Genomic DNA, 21,778 nt, shown 5'->3' on the forward strand with positions numbered 1-21,778 from the left:
AATTTTATAGAATGGCAATAAGATCAACGCTGAATTACGGATCAGAATGTTGGGCAATCAAGAAGGATCACGTAAGGAAGATGGAGGCCGCAAAGATGAGAATGCTTCGATGGGCATGTGGTAGGACTCTGTGGGACATGACACCAAACAATGCAATTAGGATGTCATTGGGGGTGGTGCCTATATCCGAAAAATTAAGGGAGGGAATACTAAGGTGGTTTGGGCATGTCCTTTGGCGACAACCGTCGGATGCGGTCAGGAGAGTAGAGTCAATTACAGCCGACGGTGCCAGAAGGAGAGGACGACCAAGGAGGAAGTGGGTAGACTGCTTGAGATCTGATTTGAAGGATTTATCCCTTACCAAGGACATGACCTCAGACAGAAAAGTATGGAGACTTAAGACCAGGGTAGCCGAGTAGTGTGGGTCACATCCATAGGGTGTAGCATATCTGTCTACTTTTTAATGCCTTTGTAGTAATTTCCATGACTTCTACTTTTTATACGATTCTGTCATTAGAATTTATGAACGCTTAGAACTATGGTAGCGGAGTAGTGTTGCCTTAGTTTAGGTTTTAACCCATTTGACTTTATTCATTCTCGTACCTTGCTATCGCTGACTACTGTGTTTCCTTCTCTTCATGTTTCCTCTTTTTAAATTTAATCGGGACTTACGTTTCTGTCTATATACAGAGATTTTTACATAGGGATTTATTTGCAGGGATAACTTCCCATTACAGACGCGCATATGAATACTGCATATAAATACGGTTCACCTATGTATTTATTTATTTATTTATTTATACATGCATTGTATTTAATCTTTATTTTCAAGTTTCTGACTGCCAGAGGTTTTCTACGAAAACTGCTCTCAACCTGGCGTTGGGGGCAGCCTACTACACTACCTCCCCCTAACCCCATTGCATATGGGAATAGGGTTTTGTTGTTGTTAGTGGTGTAGATTAGCATAGTTCAACATGTAAAAATAAATAACATATGTTGTTAATATGAAATTTTTATGTGATTAATTGATGATATGATATGCATCATATCAATCAAAAAAATAATGTAATATATATCACATCATTTAAAATAATGACATGATATATATTATCAATTAAAAATATGTGAAAGCATCTTGTTAACAATATACATACGATGATTGTTAGTCAATGTATAAATCTTGGGGTTAAAATATTTTAAAACTAGAAATTAAAATAATCATTTAAGTAGACATTGGATGAATTTTATCATTATAAATATACCTTCCATCTTGAAGGGTTGAAGGAAAGAGGATTTTCAGAAGTGCTGGGATTAGGGCTGCAGGCACAATCATAATAGCCCAACCTATTGGAATTGTGTATCCTGCAAAATAATAAAAGCCAAAATTTTAATATTTTAATAATTTCACTGAACAATGTGTGTTGGAAGATACTTACCATTAACATGATTGTCTTCTGTAACCCTTCTTAAGATCCCAGGAGCAACATTTGCTAGCCTCAGCGACTCGTTGATGACCTTTTATCACCAAAATTGCGTGAAGTAAACATGATACAACTTAAATAAAGGAAAATTAATTAAGGGATATATGGACAGTGAAAGAAAAGAGGTGAGATCAACATTATGAGTAAAATTCATGGATATGTAACCTTCCCATACAAGTCTATCTGCAGCTCCAGGATTGCCGCTTCTTCTCTTCTTAAGAATCCCCTCATGCTCCTCCTACTAAGAAGTTTTTAAATGATTAATAAAATCCAGTATAATTTTACCACTAATTAATTTTTAAAAAATATAATCCATATTAAGGTGACTCGTCATGTTCACTAACTCAAAATTTTATATTCCACTCGATTTGTTTGAGTAATCATCCCCTAATCTATACTACTATAATTTGAGTTTGATGTATCATGTTGAGTAAAATAATCAATTTAATTACTTAAATATGCTATAAAATAATTAAAATTAAGTATATAAAAAATAAAAATAATGAATTTATGTTATAAAAATTGAGTCTTAATTCGATTTCATCTATAAACTAGATGATAATGTGTGTTTGAATCCATATTGTGTCACATAGATGTTCGACACGAATTTCAAGGAATGACGTTTTTTAAATCGAATTAATTCGTAAAAGATTTTGGAGTCGTCATCGATATTTGAGTTAGGCATGTCGAATACTTAAAAAGTGTCTTTTAAAATAATTTTAAGAAAAATCAATTTTAAAGACGAAAATGGATCTACGTTTAACTAGAGATTCGTTTTTATTCGGGTTCAGAAGTCGGTTACGCATGGGGAAGGGTAACCACCCACACTGCGCCCAAAATTAGTACCTCTCGATTATACATTGTCGAAAATGATGGAATTTTACAAATTTGAACTCAAAATTTAAATTACGATCCTTTTCATTTCTGTTATTTTTTTAGACTGAATGAACGAATTTTTAAAATATTTGACTCGATAAAAGATTTAATTCACTCAATTTTATTTAAAAATGATTTCCTCTTATTACGTGAATTAACATAAATTAAAATCCAATTATGTTTGATGTAATTTCGTTAACTCATGACGCAAGACACCATTGCATTTAAATTTTCAAAAAGGACGAGAAAGTAAACGTGTACGATGATAATAAACAATATACGAAAAATGGAGAAAATATTAATTTCGTCAAATAAATAAAATTAAACATAAATAAGTAGGTAACATAAAATAATTAAATGATATATTAACAGATACATAAAAGGAATTTGAACATCTATACTTATTAAAATAATTATATGGAAGCTTTGTATGTAATTTAAAATTTTTGAAAACGGTATATGAAATATTCTTTAGCAAAGAAATATCTAAAACGAATAAAACATATTAGATTAACCTATCAAATAAAAAATAATAATCATATTCAAGTAATTTTATTCGAATAATCCTTGGAAAAGCATTCCAGGTGTTTGGAAGTCTTCCTTAAATTAGTCGAACAATTAACGAAAATCTGACATCATTTTATAATATTAACCATAAAACATTTATTAAAATAATTTCCCAACAAACACAAAAATACATTTAAACAAAAGGCATGCATAAGTTTCTTGAAAAATATATGTACAAATATGTTATATATTTAATAATATATTTAAATATTTAATATACCGTAAAATATATATATTTTACTATATTCTACTAAAATAAATAAAATAAAATGAAGTAAAGACAAACAATATAATATGGGGACTAAATCGAAAATACAAAAAAGAAAAGGACATTAACGTAATAATCCACATTAATCCATGAAGATTCACCCAAAATTAATATCAAAATGAAGACATTGTTAAGTTACAGTGACTAAAAGTGTAAATAAAGCATTCTAACATAAAATAAATACAAAGGACTAAAACACAATAAGTTATAAACTAACATTTAATCAGCAATTTACCCAAATAATATAGTAAAAATGCAGTGACTGATATGTAAAGGCAGACAAATTCAAAGGATCTAAAGGCAGACTAATTTTGGGTGCAATGGGGTGATTACCATTCTCCATGCATAACCGACTTCCGAACCTAAATAAAAAAGAATATCTGGTTAAACGTATATCCATTTTCGTCCTTAAAAAGTGATTTTTCTTAAAATTATTTTAAAAGATTTTTTTAGGTATTCGACATACCTAACCCAAAGGTCGATGACAACTCCAAAATCTTTTTCAAATTAATTCCATTTTAAAAACTGACATTCCTCGAAAATCATGTCAAACGTCTATCTTTTTACTTCTTGGGTGAAAAACGATTACGACAGCTTGGCGACTCCACTGGAAAAATTCGAGAGTCAAACTTTACTCGATTATACGTTGTCCGAGTTATTGGAATTTTATAAATTTGAACATTTACTTGAATAACGATACTTTTAATTTCAATTTTCATAATTATGCATTATTTTTACCTTTGTAAATAATTGTACTGATGTTTGATTTGATTGTTTTCATACTTGTTTCGATTTTCGAAAATGAGTCATTTTCTTCTTTTTTTCAAAAGTTTTGTGAGTTTCTCCTCACACACAACACATGCATTTACATATCATAAGCTTTATACCCGAGCTCTTTCCCGTTAAGTGGGAGTGAATCACTGGTGCCATTCATGAGCAGCCCTCCGCACAGGCTAGTGAATCACTCCCGAAGTACATGCCCTTATGATCTTCGTGAGCAGCCCTCCGCATAGACATAAGGAATGTGCTTCCTCAAATTGAACTTGATCCATTTAAGTCTATAATGGATGAGGATTGAGGGCTTGGCAGCCCAAGGGGGCACCGACATCAGGGACAATTTGAGTACCTTTACCCATATAGCCGACACCATGCATATAGTGAACCCTAGACTTGTCACCCTAGATAAAGCCATGTCGAACCTCTGTCCGTCGGTAGGTACAAAAATAGGTGTTCACAAAGGAGTAACGACTCTATACCCTCACTTTTTGCTTTAAATTCATAGAATAGATTTATGTTCGAATGAAAGCATGCGAACTAGAAACCATGCAATTATGATTTACTTCTTGAAATGAATCATGTCCCGTAGAAGGCATGTTCGGATAGGATTGCTATTTTAATAAAAGCATACTCGGGTAGATACCATGATTGGGTAGTTGTTATATTCATCCATGAATAGTATTTTTATCTTTATCGATTATTTTACTTGTACTAACTCGCTTTTTTTCCTGATTTTTTTTCCATTTTTTCGTCTTTTTGCATTGCAATATCATCAAAGCATAACACGAAGGTGTTGATCCAAAGATGACTCTCTAATTGGAAAAATTTTCATAAATAGAGATAAAAGTTTTCAATCAAGTAGCCGCATACAAAGACATACACTGATGGCTAAGAGAAGTCAGAAAACGAGAAAGCTCGTTTGAAGATTACGTGACAGAGTTGACTGATAGGACAATGTTTGAGACCTGAAAGATGAACTCTTGACCCAAGAAACAATGTAGTAATAGATATGAATCTACGATATTTCCACCTTTAATAATCAAGGAATGACACATGACTCCAATATCGCTGGGGCATCAACCGAGATAACTGATATAGCACTTGAGGGGCATAATTTTTTAGGATAAAGCTCTAAGACGAAGCATTGACCCATTTCAGATCCAGTGTCCAAGCGAAAGAATGTTTGTGAAAATGGATAACATAAAAACTTTTGTCTTTAATGAAACTTGTTCTAGGATATTCATCTTTGGGATCAATACATTTTGCATTGCATTCATATTTTCATCTTTACAGTTGCGTTCGCATCTTTACATTTACGTTCACATCTTTGCATTTGCACTCTCATCTTTGCATTAACATTCGTATTCATATTTATGTATTCATATCTATGCACCATACATTGTACGGTATTCAAGCATCTCAATATGCATTGATCCAGAAACTTGGAGTAACTCATGGAGAGTCTTGTGATATAAGTTTTTGAAGGTAAATTGAAGCAATCCCATTCTTTCCTAGAAACAAGTTGAGAGTCATAGACATGATGTTAACACAAAATATGGAGTTTGGGGCATACCTTTGAGATCTGTGCAACACCAAAGAGCAAGGTTCAAAATTTGATTGACCCAGGGACATTGACCTTTAACATGTAGTGAGACATTCTGGTACGAATAAAAACGAAGTTCTTCCATCCACCGTGAAACCTTATTGCACTAGCTTTGTCTTGTATGAACGTGTTTTTGTTCTTTCTTTGTATACTTTATAAATATTTTGATTCTTGAACTTATATCATTTTCCAAGTTTATGAGTAGGGATGGGCATGGGTCGGGTTTGTGGTCCACCCGACCCGACCCGAGAACAAGAGAGCCTCCACTCGAGACCCGACCCGACCCGAAATAATAAAAATAATTATTTTTATTCAATAAAAACAATGATTTAATTGAATATATATATATATAGGTATTATTGTAATTATCCCTAAATATATAGGGTAAAATTATATATTTTTTTGGGTTGGATCAGATTTTTTTCACCCTAAACCCGACTCGACCCGAACCCAATTTTTTTTTAAAAAAACCCGACCCAATCGGGTCGGGTTCGGGACACATGCCCATCCCTAGTTATGAGCAATAAATCAAGTTTTAATCTTGTAATTCTCTGAAAATCGAATGAATTAAATGTTCTTTTAATACTTCATTAATTATATACTTTTGACAAGTGGCAACATTAAACCGGCAAAATGTTTTATATATGGTATTGGGAAAAAGAATTCGTGGAATAATGATTTGAAAAAATTATTTTGTGAAAAGGGGATGATGCTACAGTAACAGGGTTGGTCGCCATCCCTTCCATGCGATACCAAAGGAAGTCGCCATCCTTTCCATGCGACACCAAAGGGTATTTCTCGGCCAAATGTGTCCGTGTAATATATAACCAACATTTTTAAAGCATTATTGGTACCAATAATATCACCAATTATTCACCTAGCTATTCACCAATTAAGTCCAATTAATTTTCGGCTTTTGCAGCAATTGTTTAAAAAAATTTCATACATGCTTGCTTCATCGCATTCACGTTGATGCATTTCTGGTTTAGCTGCTGCTGCCATTCTGGTTTACCAGACAGCAAGGGAGCAGAGGTTGGGGAATCACGGGCCAACCTTGGATTGCTTGGCGACCTATCTCCAAAGGCTGCATGAAGCGCTCAGACGACATGACGATCTGCACAAGTCGCCCGGAGCATCTGGCGATCAACCCTCTTACTATAAAAATCACGTTATTTCAGTAAATAATTGATCAAATGCAATATGTGAAGAATTTTTCTTTTTCAAAGCATTAGTGGGCAAAATAACCCATTAAACCTTTCGTATCTTATCTAAAGTCGAAAGAACCATTACTTGTTCCTTACCCGAAATAATATATATTTACTATCAAAAGGCTGAACCTTGACATCACCTCCATATGAAATAATAAAATCAAACCTTTATCCTCCTCGAGACATCAAAATACATACTTTTACCTTTCCAGAAAGAGCTAACAATCCATAACATTACGTTTTTCAGAATTATAACTTTAAAATCACATATTTCACTTCCCTTACACAAAACCAACGTTTATTTTTTACCTCAATAAAGCCTCGAGGCATAAGGTACAAGATGGTCGTGTGTACGACAAACATTCCTGCAAGAAACACAAGATTGAGTGTTCCAGATCACGTTTTCATCTCTCCCTAGAACCCTCTAATCCGCGAGAAAATTTGTTTCCAGATCTATCCATAAATACAACAAAGATGGTGGGTGTGGTTGACTAGACAAAACTCGCGCCAGAACTCCTGGAATCCATTCCGAGTACCTGAAACTCTACTCCGAGCGGTTTGCCGCAGCTGGCGGTCCTCAATCCCTAAAAACCCCTTTCCATCTCCCTCCCTAGCTTCCCTGGCTCATGCTCCCTCCTTCTCAGTCCCACCAATGCCTCCGCACCTTCTATGACCTTTCCGCCATCAAACTCCGATTCCTCTCCGCCCCCGAATCGTCCAAACCTAATAGACGCCACTGCGGCTCTTCCCACGGCTGGCTCGCTATCCTCGACGAATCCCCTTCTGTTTTCCTCTTAAACCCCCTCTTCCGAGCCAAACTCCACCTCCCTCCTCTTCTCTTTCTCCAACGTCCACAGCTTTAACTACTCCCACGTAAGGAATACTCCCTCCTCTCCCCTTCCGGCGATCTCTACACTCGTAATTTGCGCCAAATGCGAGACTCCTTCGTTAAAAAAATCGTGCTTTCCGCCAACCCTTCCGAAGAGCTTCGTTTCGTTGCAGTGGCGATTCTTAATCGAACTGGCGAGTTAGCTTACTGCAGAAACGGTGACGATTCTTGGCGCTTTATCCCAGGTACTCAATCTTATTCCGAATATGTTATATATTGTAAGGGATTGTTTTACGCTGTAAATAAACAAGGAGGAATTGTAATCTGTGATGTTCACCATGATTCGCTCCGGGTTTCCTTTGTCCAAATGCGGACACAATTGGGCGGTGATATGCAGTATTTGATCAAATCTGGAGATGAACTGTTACTCGTACCCGTCACCTTGATCTTGAATTCAATTTCGAGCCTGATCAGCCGTATTTGGTCTATAGGACGAAGCGCTTCCAGGTTTCTAGGCTAGTTTGGAGTGGACCTCATTGGGAAAGAGTGAAAAGTTTGCATGATAAGATGGTTTTATAGGTGAAAATTCTTCATTATCGTTGTCAGCTACAGATTTCACAGGTTATATGGGGAATTGCATATATTTCACAGATGATTACTCTGAAAGTAACTATGATGGTGCTTTTGGGGAACATGACATCGGTATTTACAAGCTATGGGATAGGAGCATTGAGCCGTTGCCCTGTTACCCACGAAATTCTGTCTTTACATTGCGTTGTCCTACACTACTTTGGGTTACACCTAGTCCATGCTAATGCGACTTGAATGGAATATACATGAACGTGCTTCCTTTGCTTTGTTTATTTTAATAAAATTAATCTGCATATAAAATGTGGTCTTCTGTTGAATGATCAATATCTGTCTGTGCTGTTTAAGATGTTTGCATAGGTATGAATTTGCATTGCTTTTGTGAGACCTTATAGATTGTAACGTCATTGTAATTTTATGTGAAAGTGATTTGTTTGATAATATCCACGAACCATATTGCATAGTTTGAGCATCTATTAATGCATGGAACTTCAATATTACTCAATGCCTGAAACTCTGTGATGGGCAGAGACAAAGCCAGGAATCTTCTAGGCGATTTCTAGTAGCAGTTTAACTCGTTGTTTCGGCAGTTAGAAGTTGGGACAAAAGCAACTTTTCTCTCATCTCACGTTCACAAACAAATAATATTTTAAGACTTGTTTCTTTGGTCAGGTAAATGAAGTAATAGTTATGCCTTTTAAAGCCATCCATAGCATACTATGCAGTCTATGCTGAATACAGCTTGCAACAGAGAGAGTGCGTAGCTGCGAGTGTGATTTTCATCGAGCTTTCTTCGTAAAAATTCCATTCCATACCATGCGTGGTTTATCGAACCACAGACCTTACTCCTTTTTTAGCATAGACGTAGATCTAATATTAAAAAATGAAGATGCAGGCAAAACACCCACTCCTCAAGCCTCAAGGCTTCAACCGTCACTCCGCACGATAATAAGGGGTGCAAGTAAAAAAAAATACTGTAAAATAAAAATATTAGTATTGTCTATTGCAAAAGTAATAACTAAATCAAATAACAAAAATTAAATTTTTACTGTCGAGTCTCTCACTTTATAAGTAATTTCACAAATTTTGGTATATTTCGAAAATTGGACGTCGTTTTTCAAGGTTAGTACAGTTTTTTAAATTTTGTACCACTGAAATAAAAGAAAATGAAGTTTATTTTTTAAAAAATTAAATGGGACACTCATACTATTTTTATCTTAATGTAATCCTCTAACTCAAAAATAGAATTCAATGTAGCAGATTGTTGTCAACCGCGTGTAAAATATAAAGGATGATCGCTTACCAGCGAAGATGCGCAAGTTTAACGATGAATTTAAAATTATGAAGATGCATAGAGGCTGAAGTCCGACCCTTTCTCAGTTAGTTCCCCTTTTCATCATGGCCACAAATTTCTCATAATTGATCCTCCCTTCCTGCCATTAAAATCATGTGAAGCAAAGAAACCAACAGAAAGACACAATTTGCTTAAAAAAACGAAAAGAAAACCTTATCATTATCAACATCCTCAATGACTTCATCAATTGTAGCCTCATCTCCCATTGTTCATATCTTGTAATAAACCTGAATTAAAAACATAACGAAGACAAAGTTATTCAATCAAGTAATGTTCAAAACTGGAAAGGCAGTAGTGCAATGCACTAACCCACTGTTATCCTTCTCAAAGAACTTAAAGGCCTTGACTATGTTTTCTTCCCTCTCAAGACTATGTCGATGCATTGTTGCAGTCATGTTCGATGTAGTCAATGGTTCCACTGTTGTCAACACCGGCCTGACAAAATAAGGTTTAGGCTTGTTACATTGTTAAATAAATGGAATATAGGTGGAAAGGAGGGATCATTTAGTTGGATAAGATCTTACAGCTTCCATAAGTTGTTTTATTTCTGGCTCGGTTAACTTCGATCCCAATCGATCTAATCCATCTCTGAGTTCGTCTAGTGTTATTGTACCACTTCCATCCGCGTCGATGTTTTTGAACATCTGTTTCAGGTCCTAGATATCTTTTTCTGATAATAGGCTTTCTGCAATCACCTTCCGGAAATCAAATTTACAAATGAAGATATCAGTTGGGGGGAGTACATTAAGATAAAAGTGTCTCTGTATAACATGAAAAGAACAGAGGCGTAGGTCATACTTTTAGGGCCAGTTTTTGAGCTTGTTCATTACTCTGAACTGCTTTAATCTACTAAGAACAGCATCATCGATAGGGTTGCCGGTGCATCGCCACCCTCCATCCATAGATGGTCTGATTCATATACGCAAAATGGACCCAATTTTCAATTTTGTCAATCTAACTCATCCCTTTTTCCATTATCTTGAAGGGATTTGCCTTATAAAATCTCTAGAAACATTAACTTTTTTACCTAGGGCTTCAGCAGATGTAGCCAGTTTCTTGGGGATCCCTTGCCAGCATCTTCCTGATGAGGTCCTTTGCACCTTCAGATATAGATGGCCATGGCTGGCTTTTCAAGTCGAGATTACCTTCTAAAACTGCTTTGAAGATTTCTTTCTCGGTGTCTGCATTCTGCAACAAAATCATTCATCAACATTTGAAGAGCCATCAGGACTAAAAGCAAAATAAGCCAATCCTTTTCATTTGAAAGTTTTCCAAGTATGACTTTTCACCACATTCACAATCTGCCAGAAAATAGAAGCCGCTTGATGTTCCGAATAACTCCCCTCGGCTATTATCCGATCAAAAAGCTCGCCACCCGATCACAGTTCCATCACCAAATGCACATTCTTCCTATCTTCGTAAGAACCTTTGAATTCCACAATATTCGGTTGCCCTGTCAGTCAGGTGCTGTAGTATCAAAACCTCTCTTCTAACATCCTCTCTTTCCTTTTCGGTGGTTAGTTTATGAGTTGAAATGGATTTGCTGGCGTATTTTCTTCCCGTTGCCTTGTCGATGCAGAGATAAGTGATGCTGAACTGACCTCTGCTTTACTCTTTGTGAAGATCATAAAAGATGGTGACATCAACGTATGGTTTGTGCGAAATGGTACCGATATGGGATGAGGAAGAAGTATTAGAAAAAGAAGGGGTAAAGTGTTGTTGAGATGGAGAAGGAGAAGAGTCAGATGAGGAAGAGATTGGGATGTCATAAGAGTGGGATCTTGTCAAGCAGAATCCCAGAGATTGGCAAAGTCCCATTGATGGATGTTTTCGAGTTTAGAGCTTGGATTGGGGGGACAATATATCATTCTTATTGTTGTTTTTACATAAGAAGAATAGCTTAGCTTGCATTTACGTTGGTGCTTTATTAGGTGAGCTGCTTTGCTTTTGCTTCTTGGATTGTCTCGAGTATCATTCCTCACCTTTTTGTTTCCACTATATCTTTGTTGAGCTTTGATTGTGGGAGAAGATAAACAAAGTTAAATGTACCATTAGACTATTGATTATGCACCTGATCACAATTCAAATGGTAAGATTCCCATATTTGTAACTTTTTTTATTCATTTCTCATGAGTTTATATGTTAAAATTATTATTCATATTGGATTGTCTTGAGTATCATGCACTGCCCTTGCAACACAGTGGCCTAACCCTAAACCTTTAACACCACTACCAACCAAGTCTCATCCATCATCAACCTGCACACCATGGATTGAGAGGAGGTGAATACAGTATCCTGAATTTTTCAAATGTTATTATATTTTTTTCTAAAATTAATTTTATAACTTCACTCCCTAACATAAAATCATACGTATGTTACTAAGTACATGAGAACCCAACCCAAATCTCAACTTAATTCGGTAAGAATTCTCAACTAAATATAACACCAACCCGTTAGTGCCCAACAAATCCAATATTATAACCGATGACGGACGCATGATTTTATGTTTGAGGGACGAACACGAACTTTTAAAATTTTAGAGAGGAAGAAAATAAATTTTTAATAAAAATAGATAAAAAAAAAGTTTAAAATTTATGATAATTTTAACTTTTAAAGGGCAACTAACCCTTCCGCCCTCCTAAGCATTCCAAAAGCAATAAGAGAAAATAAGAAAGGAAGAAGAAAGGGCTCTTGAGTAGTCCACTAAGAGGCTTTGGAGGATCTTCAATGACTTTCTCGTTAATTTGGACGATAGGAAAGTAGATGAGGATGAGAAGATTTGAGAATAAGATGTCAGTCGAAGTTCGATCTGACAGCTAAAATAACTTTATCGTTTCACTATGTCAATTTGATAAAAAAAATGAAATCAAAAACTAAAAAGAAAAAACTTAATAAAAGTTCAAGAGTTAAAAGAATTAAATGATACAATTAAGGGACTAAAAAGTTAATTCTGCCAACATAAGTTTACAAGATAGTTATATATTTGTATGAATAAATTAATATAATAATCTAACAATAGTATCTAAAAGTAAAATCAAAGCTTGACTTGGTGTTGGTCTCGTTTGATAGGCATTGGACACGTCATATATATGCATGCAGGATCAATATTTTAATATCATGCCAGCAAGTGGAATAAGTTGAAATTAACTAGTACTAGGTCAATCTTTTTCTTTTTCACTGCACCTGGGTTGGATATTCTATACAGGTTTACTATAAAAAAAAATAAGTATTTAAATTATATCGTTTTTTATGAATATGTACTTAAAATATTTTTTGATTTTTTTTAATATTTAATATCACAAACGTTATCATTTTAGGTATCTGGGTTGTCAACGGTGTTAAGCGGCATGTGTCATAATCTGATAATTTTAAAAAATTTATTTAAAAATTAAAATTAAAAATTAAAAAAACATAAACATTTTGAAATGACCCCAAAACTTTGAAAACATTCATTTCAATTTCTAAACCCACACCGGTCATTACATTTTGCTGTTGGCGAAACTCCACCAGACCTCACCTCCCCCAATGACCAAAACCCCTATGAAATCGTGACTGATCGACGATTAATAGACATAGAATCAACATTTTATTCCCTGTAAACCGTAGGATGAAAATCGTGATCCCATGTGATTCTGACAGTCAATCGACAGCAACTACGGTGACGTATGACTAGGAGGATGATAAGGACTACATCAACGGTGGTGGTCGTGGTCGAAAAGGGCGGCGACAACTGGTTAAGGTTAGGATTTAGAGATTTTAGGGATTTTGGATTTTTTTTTTATAATTTAAGAGAAATTAATATTTTTTATAAATATAATGATATTTTTAATATTTAAAAAATAAATTTCAAAATCATAGTATTGTGACATGTGTCACTGAATGGAAGAAATTCACATCATTAACAACTCAGACACCTAAATTAGGAACATTTGAAACTTTAGACATTGGAATAAGTAAAAAATACTTTTAAGTACCTATTCGTGAAAAACGATATAATTTTAACACTTATTTTAATATTAAACCTTCTATATATCAAATTGGATGTAACTTGCATTTCAGTTAATATAATATGCATAACACCGCGGCGGCTTCCCCATTAAAGAATTTGAAAATTCAAGTCCCAGACCCTTTATAAAAGAAAACGGACTCTCGTTATACAATTTCAGTGTTTATTTTATTCTTTCTCAACTTTCATCTGCCCCTTAATCTCAATGAACCTTACCATCTGCCCTTATGTTATAATGTCATCTTTTTCAGCTGAAGAGGCAAGGGAATTGTGCTGCTCAGCAGCGTCACTGGTTATTTCTAAATTGTTCTGTGCAATCTGCGTCTTTATATTTGCAGTGGGTTTGTCACGGTCTTCGTTGTGCCATTTGTTTTACATTTCTTGCTCATTTCCCTTTGAACACATGACAGAAGTAACAAGAATCTGGATTTTGTCTGCAGTTGGAGCAACACTAGGATCCCTGGTTGGAGCTTTTGTCGGAGCAAAAACCAAGATCGGTTGTCTCAATGGAGCAACAGTCGGAGCCATAAGGGGCGGTTCTTTCTCAATCGACTTGTTTAAAATTTTACTCGTGGTTTGCAGTTCCGATGATATGGGGACCAGTTATTTCCTCCCACCGGTAAGACATTACAAAAGTTGTTAGTATTTTCTGCGAAAGTGTTACTTATTTTAATGCTTGAGTTTGGTTTTTTCATTAGATAAACGCATTCAACGGAGTGGTCCTTAATGAAGGATTGTCAAAGGATGAAATAGAGAGCATTCCAAGCATCAGAGTCACAGAAGAAGTATGGGATTCATCCAGGAACCCAGTCTGCTGTTCCATATGCCTTGAGGTTCATCAAAATTTCACCCACTACTGCTACGTAATCCAAATAGCTGAATCATTGCTCATTCTCTCTTGTTTTTGTTTTCAAATTTACAGGACTTGGTACGTGGGGAAATTGTTCATAGCTTGCCAAATTGTCGCCATAAGTTCCATAGATGGTGTATTCAAACGTGGCTAAATGGGCATAAATCTTGTCCTTTATGCAGGAGAAATATTTAACGCATTCCTATCATTGACAAATTATACATTCATGTTGTATAATATATTAATACCATACTTTTTGTATATACACGCTAACAGTAGCTCCTAATTGAATTATACTTTTTCGGGTTTTCCGTATGTATTGCCAGGAAATCTCTTTATTTTTTCCGCCTCGTGTCATTTTCGGTTTTCATATTGTTTACAGACTGACGAAGCATGCATGAGGTACGTATAAACTTCAAAGTTCAACCCAGATTCATGGTTTGGGTTCCAAATCTCATATTCCAAGTGATTCGCATCTAATTTCCACGTAAGCAACTAAAGACGGCTAATTTGACCAAACAAATGTTTCAAGCGACGTTGGAAACTGCTAACCAGCGGCCACTGATGCCACGAGGAAAACATGGAGCTTACAAGACTTTAGATTTTGACCAAGGATATATATCTCCAAACCCATAGGAATATTTCTAACTCCCAAAGCTAAAAATAACTTGATACGAGTCTAACCCTACATAAGATTTATATAAATCATATCGCCATCATTTGAAACAGAAACTACTTCAAAATCTTTGCCACATTTTGTTCCTAAATTTTCTTGTGAAAGTGTTGTTTTTACCTAAGAATAAAAGAAATTAATGTCTACTAGTTAAAGACGAAAAAACTAGAAGAGAGAAAAACATATATGAATTTTGTTATTGTAATTTGAAAATTTTAAAATATTTCAATTTATTTACTTTTATTTATTTGTGTTTAATGAATGTATTTAGGATGGATGGATTTAATAGCCATGCATGAATGTTACTTAACTAGAATACATAAATACATGGTTCATGAAAGTACTTGAATGATTCTGATAATCACCTATAACCATTATATAAAATGTTATGTGATGAAGTAATACAAGGAAGTCACTTTCAGATTTATAATTATTTTCATAAAACTCATTGATAATTACAATTTGATCTTATCGGCAGCTATGACTATGATTGAGTGAAACCCAGGCCTACAATCCAATACAATAGTTTGTACTTGCCTATGGCTATGAATATGATTAATTAATATATGGACGTAAAGAGTCGTCAAATTTAGGTGCATGAAACGTCTACGAGTGCTGCTGCCTAATAGAATCATAGTTTCAAATAGGATGTAAAATCGGGTAATCGTTGAGGTTTAATTCGAATCCTGTTAGGTCGGGTAAGATCGGATATAAGTCAAGTCAGGTAAACTTGATGTTTCGACTCGGATCAGGTCAGGTCCAGCTCAAATCAGATACATTTTCAGGTTGATTTGACACCAGATACTGTTTAGGTTCAGGTCGGGTTATTTTCAGTTCGAATTGATGTCAGTTCATGTCAAAAAAGTTCAGGCCCGGAGAAGTTAAAGACCATGTTAATTCAGATACGGATAGACTTCAGGCGGATCTCGTTTAGATCGGGTCACATCATTGGCAAATAAAATGTAGGTCGGATCTCTATCAGATACAAAGTAAGTTCAAATCGGGTCAATTTTTATTTTTGGATTAATTATTTTCATATTTCGCGAACGTCGAATTACAATTTATAATTGTATATGATTTAGAGTAAATTACTAAGAATATAAATAATCATGGATCAATTTTATGAAAAAAAAAAATTAAGAACTAAATTGAACAAATGTGACATTACAATAAAAATTTAAATAAATTAAACAACACACATTGATGAGGGACCAAATTGAAATAATTTTAAAATGTGAAGTTGAAATTAATACAAAAAAGAACTAAATTATACCCATTTAAAAAGTTATGGGTCAATTAAAAAATATAAATAAGTAGTATGGGTCAATTTCATATGCAAATATAATTTTAATGACTAAATTGAACAAATATAAAATTTCAAATAAAAATTTAAATAAATTAAACAACACAAAGAGATCAAATCGAAATAATTGTAAAATGTGAAGAAAATATGTAAAATGGACTAAATTACATTCATTTCAAAAATTTAAAAAAATTGAAGCAACTATAATTAATATATATATATATATATATATATATAATATAAACTATATAGTTTATTTTATATATATATGAACTATATATATATGTATAAACTATATATACCGTGTATAAACTATATAGTTTATATATGAACTATTGAACTATATAAACTACGTAGTTTATTAATATAAATCATATAGTTTATATATAGATTATATATGAATTATATATAACTATACAATTTATATTTATATATGTATAATTATAAATAATATACTATGTATAAATTATAGTTTATTAATAAAAACTATATATAAACTATATAGTTTATATATATAGTATATATGGTTTAGGGTTAATTACTTAATTTATGGAATTATATATAAACTATGTAGTTTATAGATAGTAGTATATAAACTATATTTAAACAATATATATATATATATATATAAATTAGGTAGTTTATAGATAGTAGTATATAAACTATATATAAACAATATATACTATATATATAAACTATGTAGTTTATACTACTATCTATAAACAATATAGTTTATATACATAGTTTATATATATATATATATATATATATATATATATATATATATATATATATATATATATATATATATATACTATCTATAACTATGGTTTAGGGTTAATTACTCGTTTCAATTGGTTATTCTATCAAAAATGTGTATTTATTTCTATATCGTTCTTTTTGATTATTTAAATTAGATTTTATTTTATTTTATCGTCTCGGATTGTTATACTTCTTCTAGCAATCTTAAGACATATTTTATCTTATACCCTTTTAAAAAAAAATTCGAGACGATTTAAAAATCTTGGGAAAATCATGAAAAACAAATAAATTCATTATTTTAGATTTATCCTTTCATTTTAAAGAGTTTGATGAAAGTGGACAAATCTATTTAAATAGAAATTGTCATTAAAATAACGTTGGTTACTGATTTTGTTTCAGAATGTTGATTATGTCAGATAAAAAAATCAAAAATAAAGAATAAATATGATTCTTTATCAATGGATTTTGTTCTATATGTGGTTGTTGCCTATAAATGCAGAACAATTAAAGAATCAATGTGATTCTATATATATTATGGTATTATTGAGGAATATTAATATGATAATATTTCGTCCATAGAATTGCATGTCAGCATTAACCATGATATTATCGCTATAGTATTATTATCATATAATTTTTGGCCTATTAATATGGAATATTAAATATAACATAAAAAAGAATATCTTTGATATTCATAATTATTATTAAATGTTATAATAATTATTGATTGTGTTTTGGAAACATTATAAATGTTATTATCATACTAATAATTTCTTTTAAAATATTTTTTAGATACAAACGGATTCGGAGTTTAAACCAAGGCTTTTGATTATTTGGTTGTCAAAAGTAAAATCAAAGGATTAATTTTAATGAATTTAATTTTAGAAATTTAATTCCTATTGTTTTAATGAGTTTATTTAATCTACTCTTACAAACAAGAAGAAATAAATATTTTATTACTTTCATTGGTGATAGAAAAAAGTATTGTCATATTTTTACTGAAGAGAAAAAAATGAAATTATAGAGAAATTAAAGTTGAAAACTAACTTAATAAAAATATTAAGATGGTAAGAAGTGATTATGTTGGTGAATAAATTATTCATGAAGTGACACCATCATTCTCTCTTGAATTAAATGGAGTAGAAAAGCGGAAGACTTAATTCTTCAAAAGAAAATGATGAACACAATGCTAAGAATATTTTGTGTTATTAGAAAGCATGTAGGGGGAAGTTGTTTTCAGCTAATTACTGTAACACCCCTAACCCGTATCCGACCCGGATCCGAGTCCGAGGTATCACATTGACTTTTCAAAACTTTTGCTTGTACAAAATTAGTGAATAATTTAAAACTTTTTATAACATATAACTTATTCAAAACGTTTATAAAACTATTCAGAGCTTATACAATACATTATTTTGAATACATGCCAACTAAAACTTTAGTTGTTAACATACATATTATTCATCTTTCTTCTGATTTGACCTTCGGTAAGGGGAACTGACCTGTCTTGCTCCACATTGTTCTTTACTCTTCTCATTTCTGTAACCTACGTGTGAAACAATCACACGCTAAGTCTATGACTTAGTGAGGCAATAAACACATAATGTAAACATTTACTAGTAATCATTTCTTACAACTCATATACTGTTATATGTAACAAATACATACATACATACATATATGTCATTATCATTCCTATCTCTTATCTCCTGTTCCTATGATCTTTTATGTCCATATTATATATCTGATAGACTTGTTATTATATCATCATGTCAATCAATTATACTCATTCACATATACCTTAACAGGTACTCACGTATGCCATATAACATATATATATATCATGTCATATAAAACATATATCCTATTGTAAATCAAACACACAAGTAACTATATCATCATCTTCATTCTTATCACTATCATTGATTCCTTTTATCGTATAATCTTATAATTACCATTTGTACCATCATATATCACACATAACCTTTCATAAGGAAACAAACATATCATCATATCCAGTTTATTAATATTATCTCTTTATTAGCCCATGGTACACATGTGAGAACTGTAGATACGTGAGTCTATTGAGGTTGTGCACCACTATGTTGTCACCACAGCTCGTATAAATGTCCCGAAGGACCTATCCAGAGGTCACAAAGACCCCGGTAACTATCCAGAGGTCATAAAGAACCTCGACAACTGTCCATAGGTCCCGACGAACCTAGGTAAACTGTCCATAGGTCCCGAAGAACCTAGGTAAACTGTCCATATGTCTCGAAAGACAAAGGTAAACCCTCGACTCTTGGCATGCCAACTATACCCCTAGCTCTCATATCACATAACATGGGCATTATCATTTATAACATTTCATATCACTTGTTATTTCTCTTCTGTCATATACCACATGTATGTGTAACCATATATCTCATATCATATCACATGTATCACAAGTGTATGTATTCACGTAGATCGTTTCATATGACTTATATCATTTCTCATTTGTTCATGTAACTCGCATGTCATATCATGTAACATATAACACATATACCCATAACTTCATATCACATACTTATATCAATTCACACTTAGTCACATGGGTCATTTCTCATAACATATATATTCTCATATAACCCATGACTTATTATCAAGTACTCAATTAATGTTCCTATATGGTTCCATCTTTATCATATAACCTATAAGCTATTCTTATATTACCCTATATCAACCATACTTTGTTTATCTCACTTTTCATATCATTCATTTATCACATATATGTCACTTTGCTTATAACACTTCTCTGGTTTTCATATGACATGTAAATCATTGTCATCTCTTGTTCTCATATAATTCCATATAGTCACTTATCACTTATCACATAGTTTACATCCTATGATCATAGAATCATATCAATAACACATATACTGACACACACATATAAGTCTTATTTTCCATTTAACATCATATACTAAATAATGTGCACTCACCTTGGCCTCACTAAGTTTCAATCCACTTTATGATTTCCTCTCTTCCGATCGAATCTTAACTTGATACAAAACCTGGAACTTGTTCATGTTTGATATCTACATAATTATACATTGATACATATCAGTATCCCATTGTTATAATCTAATCTATCATTTCTTAGACCAGAAGAAATGTATATTTCAATTTCCCCTTGAAGTGCATCGATGCATGCTACAGTGCATCGATGCATTCTTTAACATGTGCATCGATGCACTACCCATGCATCGATACACAAATTACCTTCGATGTTTTCATTTTAAAGGGATGCATCGATGCACCATTTGCATTCGATGTTTCTTCTTTAAAGAGTGCATCGATGCACATTCAATGTGCATCGATACACCTTGCCCAGAATTTGCATTTTAAGCCCGAAAATCCATTTAATTCAACTCAAATGCTTCACATTTCATCCCCTTTCATATTCTTTACTTACATATACATATTTTCCCTCATTTCTACTCAATAATCACTTCTTTAACCTCCATATCCTATTCTTTTTAAGAAATTCAAGAATCATACCCAAATTTTAACATGTTACAAATCCAATTCTAATACTTCATACATGTTAATTAGATTGATGACAAGTCAAATTCACTCTAAAACCTCATTAAAGAACCCTCTTTCAAGATTTCACTTATTCCTCTCTTTTCTTTAATCCCCTCTATTCTCTTTATCTTATTGTTTCAAGATAATTTATGCTCTTCTTATGCTTAATTATCACCTAATAATCAAAACTCAACCTTAAATTTCAGCTAATAATCAACAAATAAAGAAACTCACCTTTGCCTAGCTTGAGCACGTTGGAGAAGAAGAAAGCAAGTGAAGAAGAAGAGAGTTTTCATCTTCCTCTCCCCCACGTGTTAATCTCCTAATAAAGGGGAAAAAATATCTTTCCTTGTCAATTGACTATTTTACCCTTTACTTCATTTAATAATTACTAATAACTTTTATGATTTATTTCCAAATAAATCATTGAACTAATCCATGGTTCTACTCTAGTCACCAAATTCTGAAACTTTACAATTTGATCACTAACCCGGTATTGAGGATGTTACAAATCTCCCCTCCTTAAAAGAAAATTCGTCCTCGAATTTTCACTGAACATATCAGTAAGAACATATCTTCTAATGTTCTCATGCTACTTCCTTTACTTAATCTTTCTTTTATTTATTCCATTATTCCTTTATTTGTTCCAAATTGAAATCTCCTAATACATAAATCATATATTTCCTTTCATATTCATATACTCTTGTCTTATCACCTATACTCATCTCTATCTTTTTCTCCAATCTTATAACTCTATCACTTTTACTATAATATCTAGTCAATAACATCTGTTCAATCTAGGGCATAAACCCTAATCAACCAATCATACACATCATACCTTTCATCATTTCTTAATCTTTGTCTGTACTTTAATACACATGATCTTTTCATATTACTTTATACTTCTCTTTCAATCCTTACTTTCCCTCAACCATAAGTATCTTTATTTCCTTCACTATATCTCATTCATATGATCAACATATTTTTCAGCATATAATCTCATTAGCCAACACTAACTCTTTCTTCTAGAGTATAAACCCTTATCATATCCACACTCTTGCTT

At 32.9% G+C, this 21,778-nt stretch overlaps 1 protein-coding gene and 1 pseudogene across 1 annotated transcript; both read left to right on the plus strand.

Moving 5' to 3' along the window:
• Positions 1 to 2,228: 2,228 nt before the first annotated feature.
• On the plus strand, positions 2,229 to 8,528 carry LOC120113482 (annotated as a pseudogene).
• Positions 8,529 to 13,756: 5,228 nt separating this feature from the next.
• LOC120113499 (NEP1-interacting protein-like 1) lies at positions 13,757 to 14,614 on the plus strand. Its single transcript, XM_039134640.1, has 4 exons — positions 13,757 to 13,898; positions 13,998 to 14,176; positions 14,256 to 14,390; positions 14,480 to 14,614. Exons 1-4 carry the CDS (start codon positions 13,763 to 13,765, stop codon positions 14,600 to 14,602), a joined length of 573 nt encoding a protein of 190 aa, XP_038990571.1. The 5' UTR covers positions 13,757 to 13,762; the 3' UTR covers positions 14,603 to 14,614.
• Positions 14,615 to 21,778: the final 7,164 nt, after the last annotated feature.

The sequence above is a fragment of the Hibiscus syriacus genome, unplaced genomic scaffold (genome assembly GCF_006381635.1).
Source record: "Hibiscus syriacus cultivar Baekdansim isolate YM2019G1 unplaced genomic scaffold, ASM638163v2 tig00110209_pilon, whole genome shotgun sequence".
Lineage (NCBI taxonomy): Eukaryota > Viridiplantae > Streptophyta > Magnoliopsida > Malvales > Malvaceae > Hibiscus > Hibiscus syriacus.

Excerpts from the sequence above, each read along its gene's own strand:
- LOC120113499 (XM_039134640.1), top strand. The coding sequence starts at position 13,763 with ATGAACCTTACCATCTGCCCTTATGTTATAATGTCATCTTTTTCAGCT. Across the intron at positions 13,899-13,997 it reads CGTCTTTATATTTGCAGTGG|TTGGAGCAACACTAGGATCC; the intron begins GTTTGTCACGGT and ends TTTTGTCTGCAG. Across the intron at positions 14,177-14,255 it reads CCAGTTATTTCCTCCCACCG|ATAAACGCATTCAACGGAGT; the intron begins GTAAGACATTAC and ends TTTTTTCATTAG.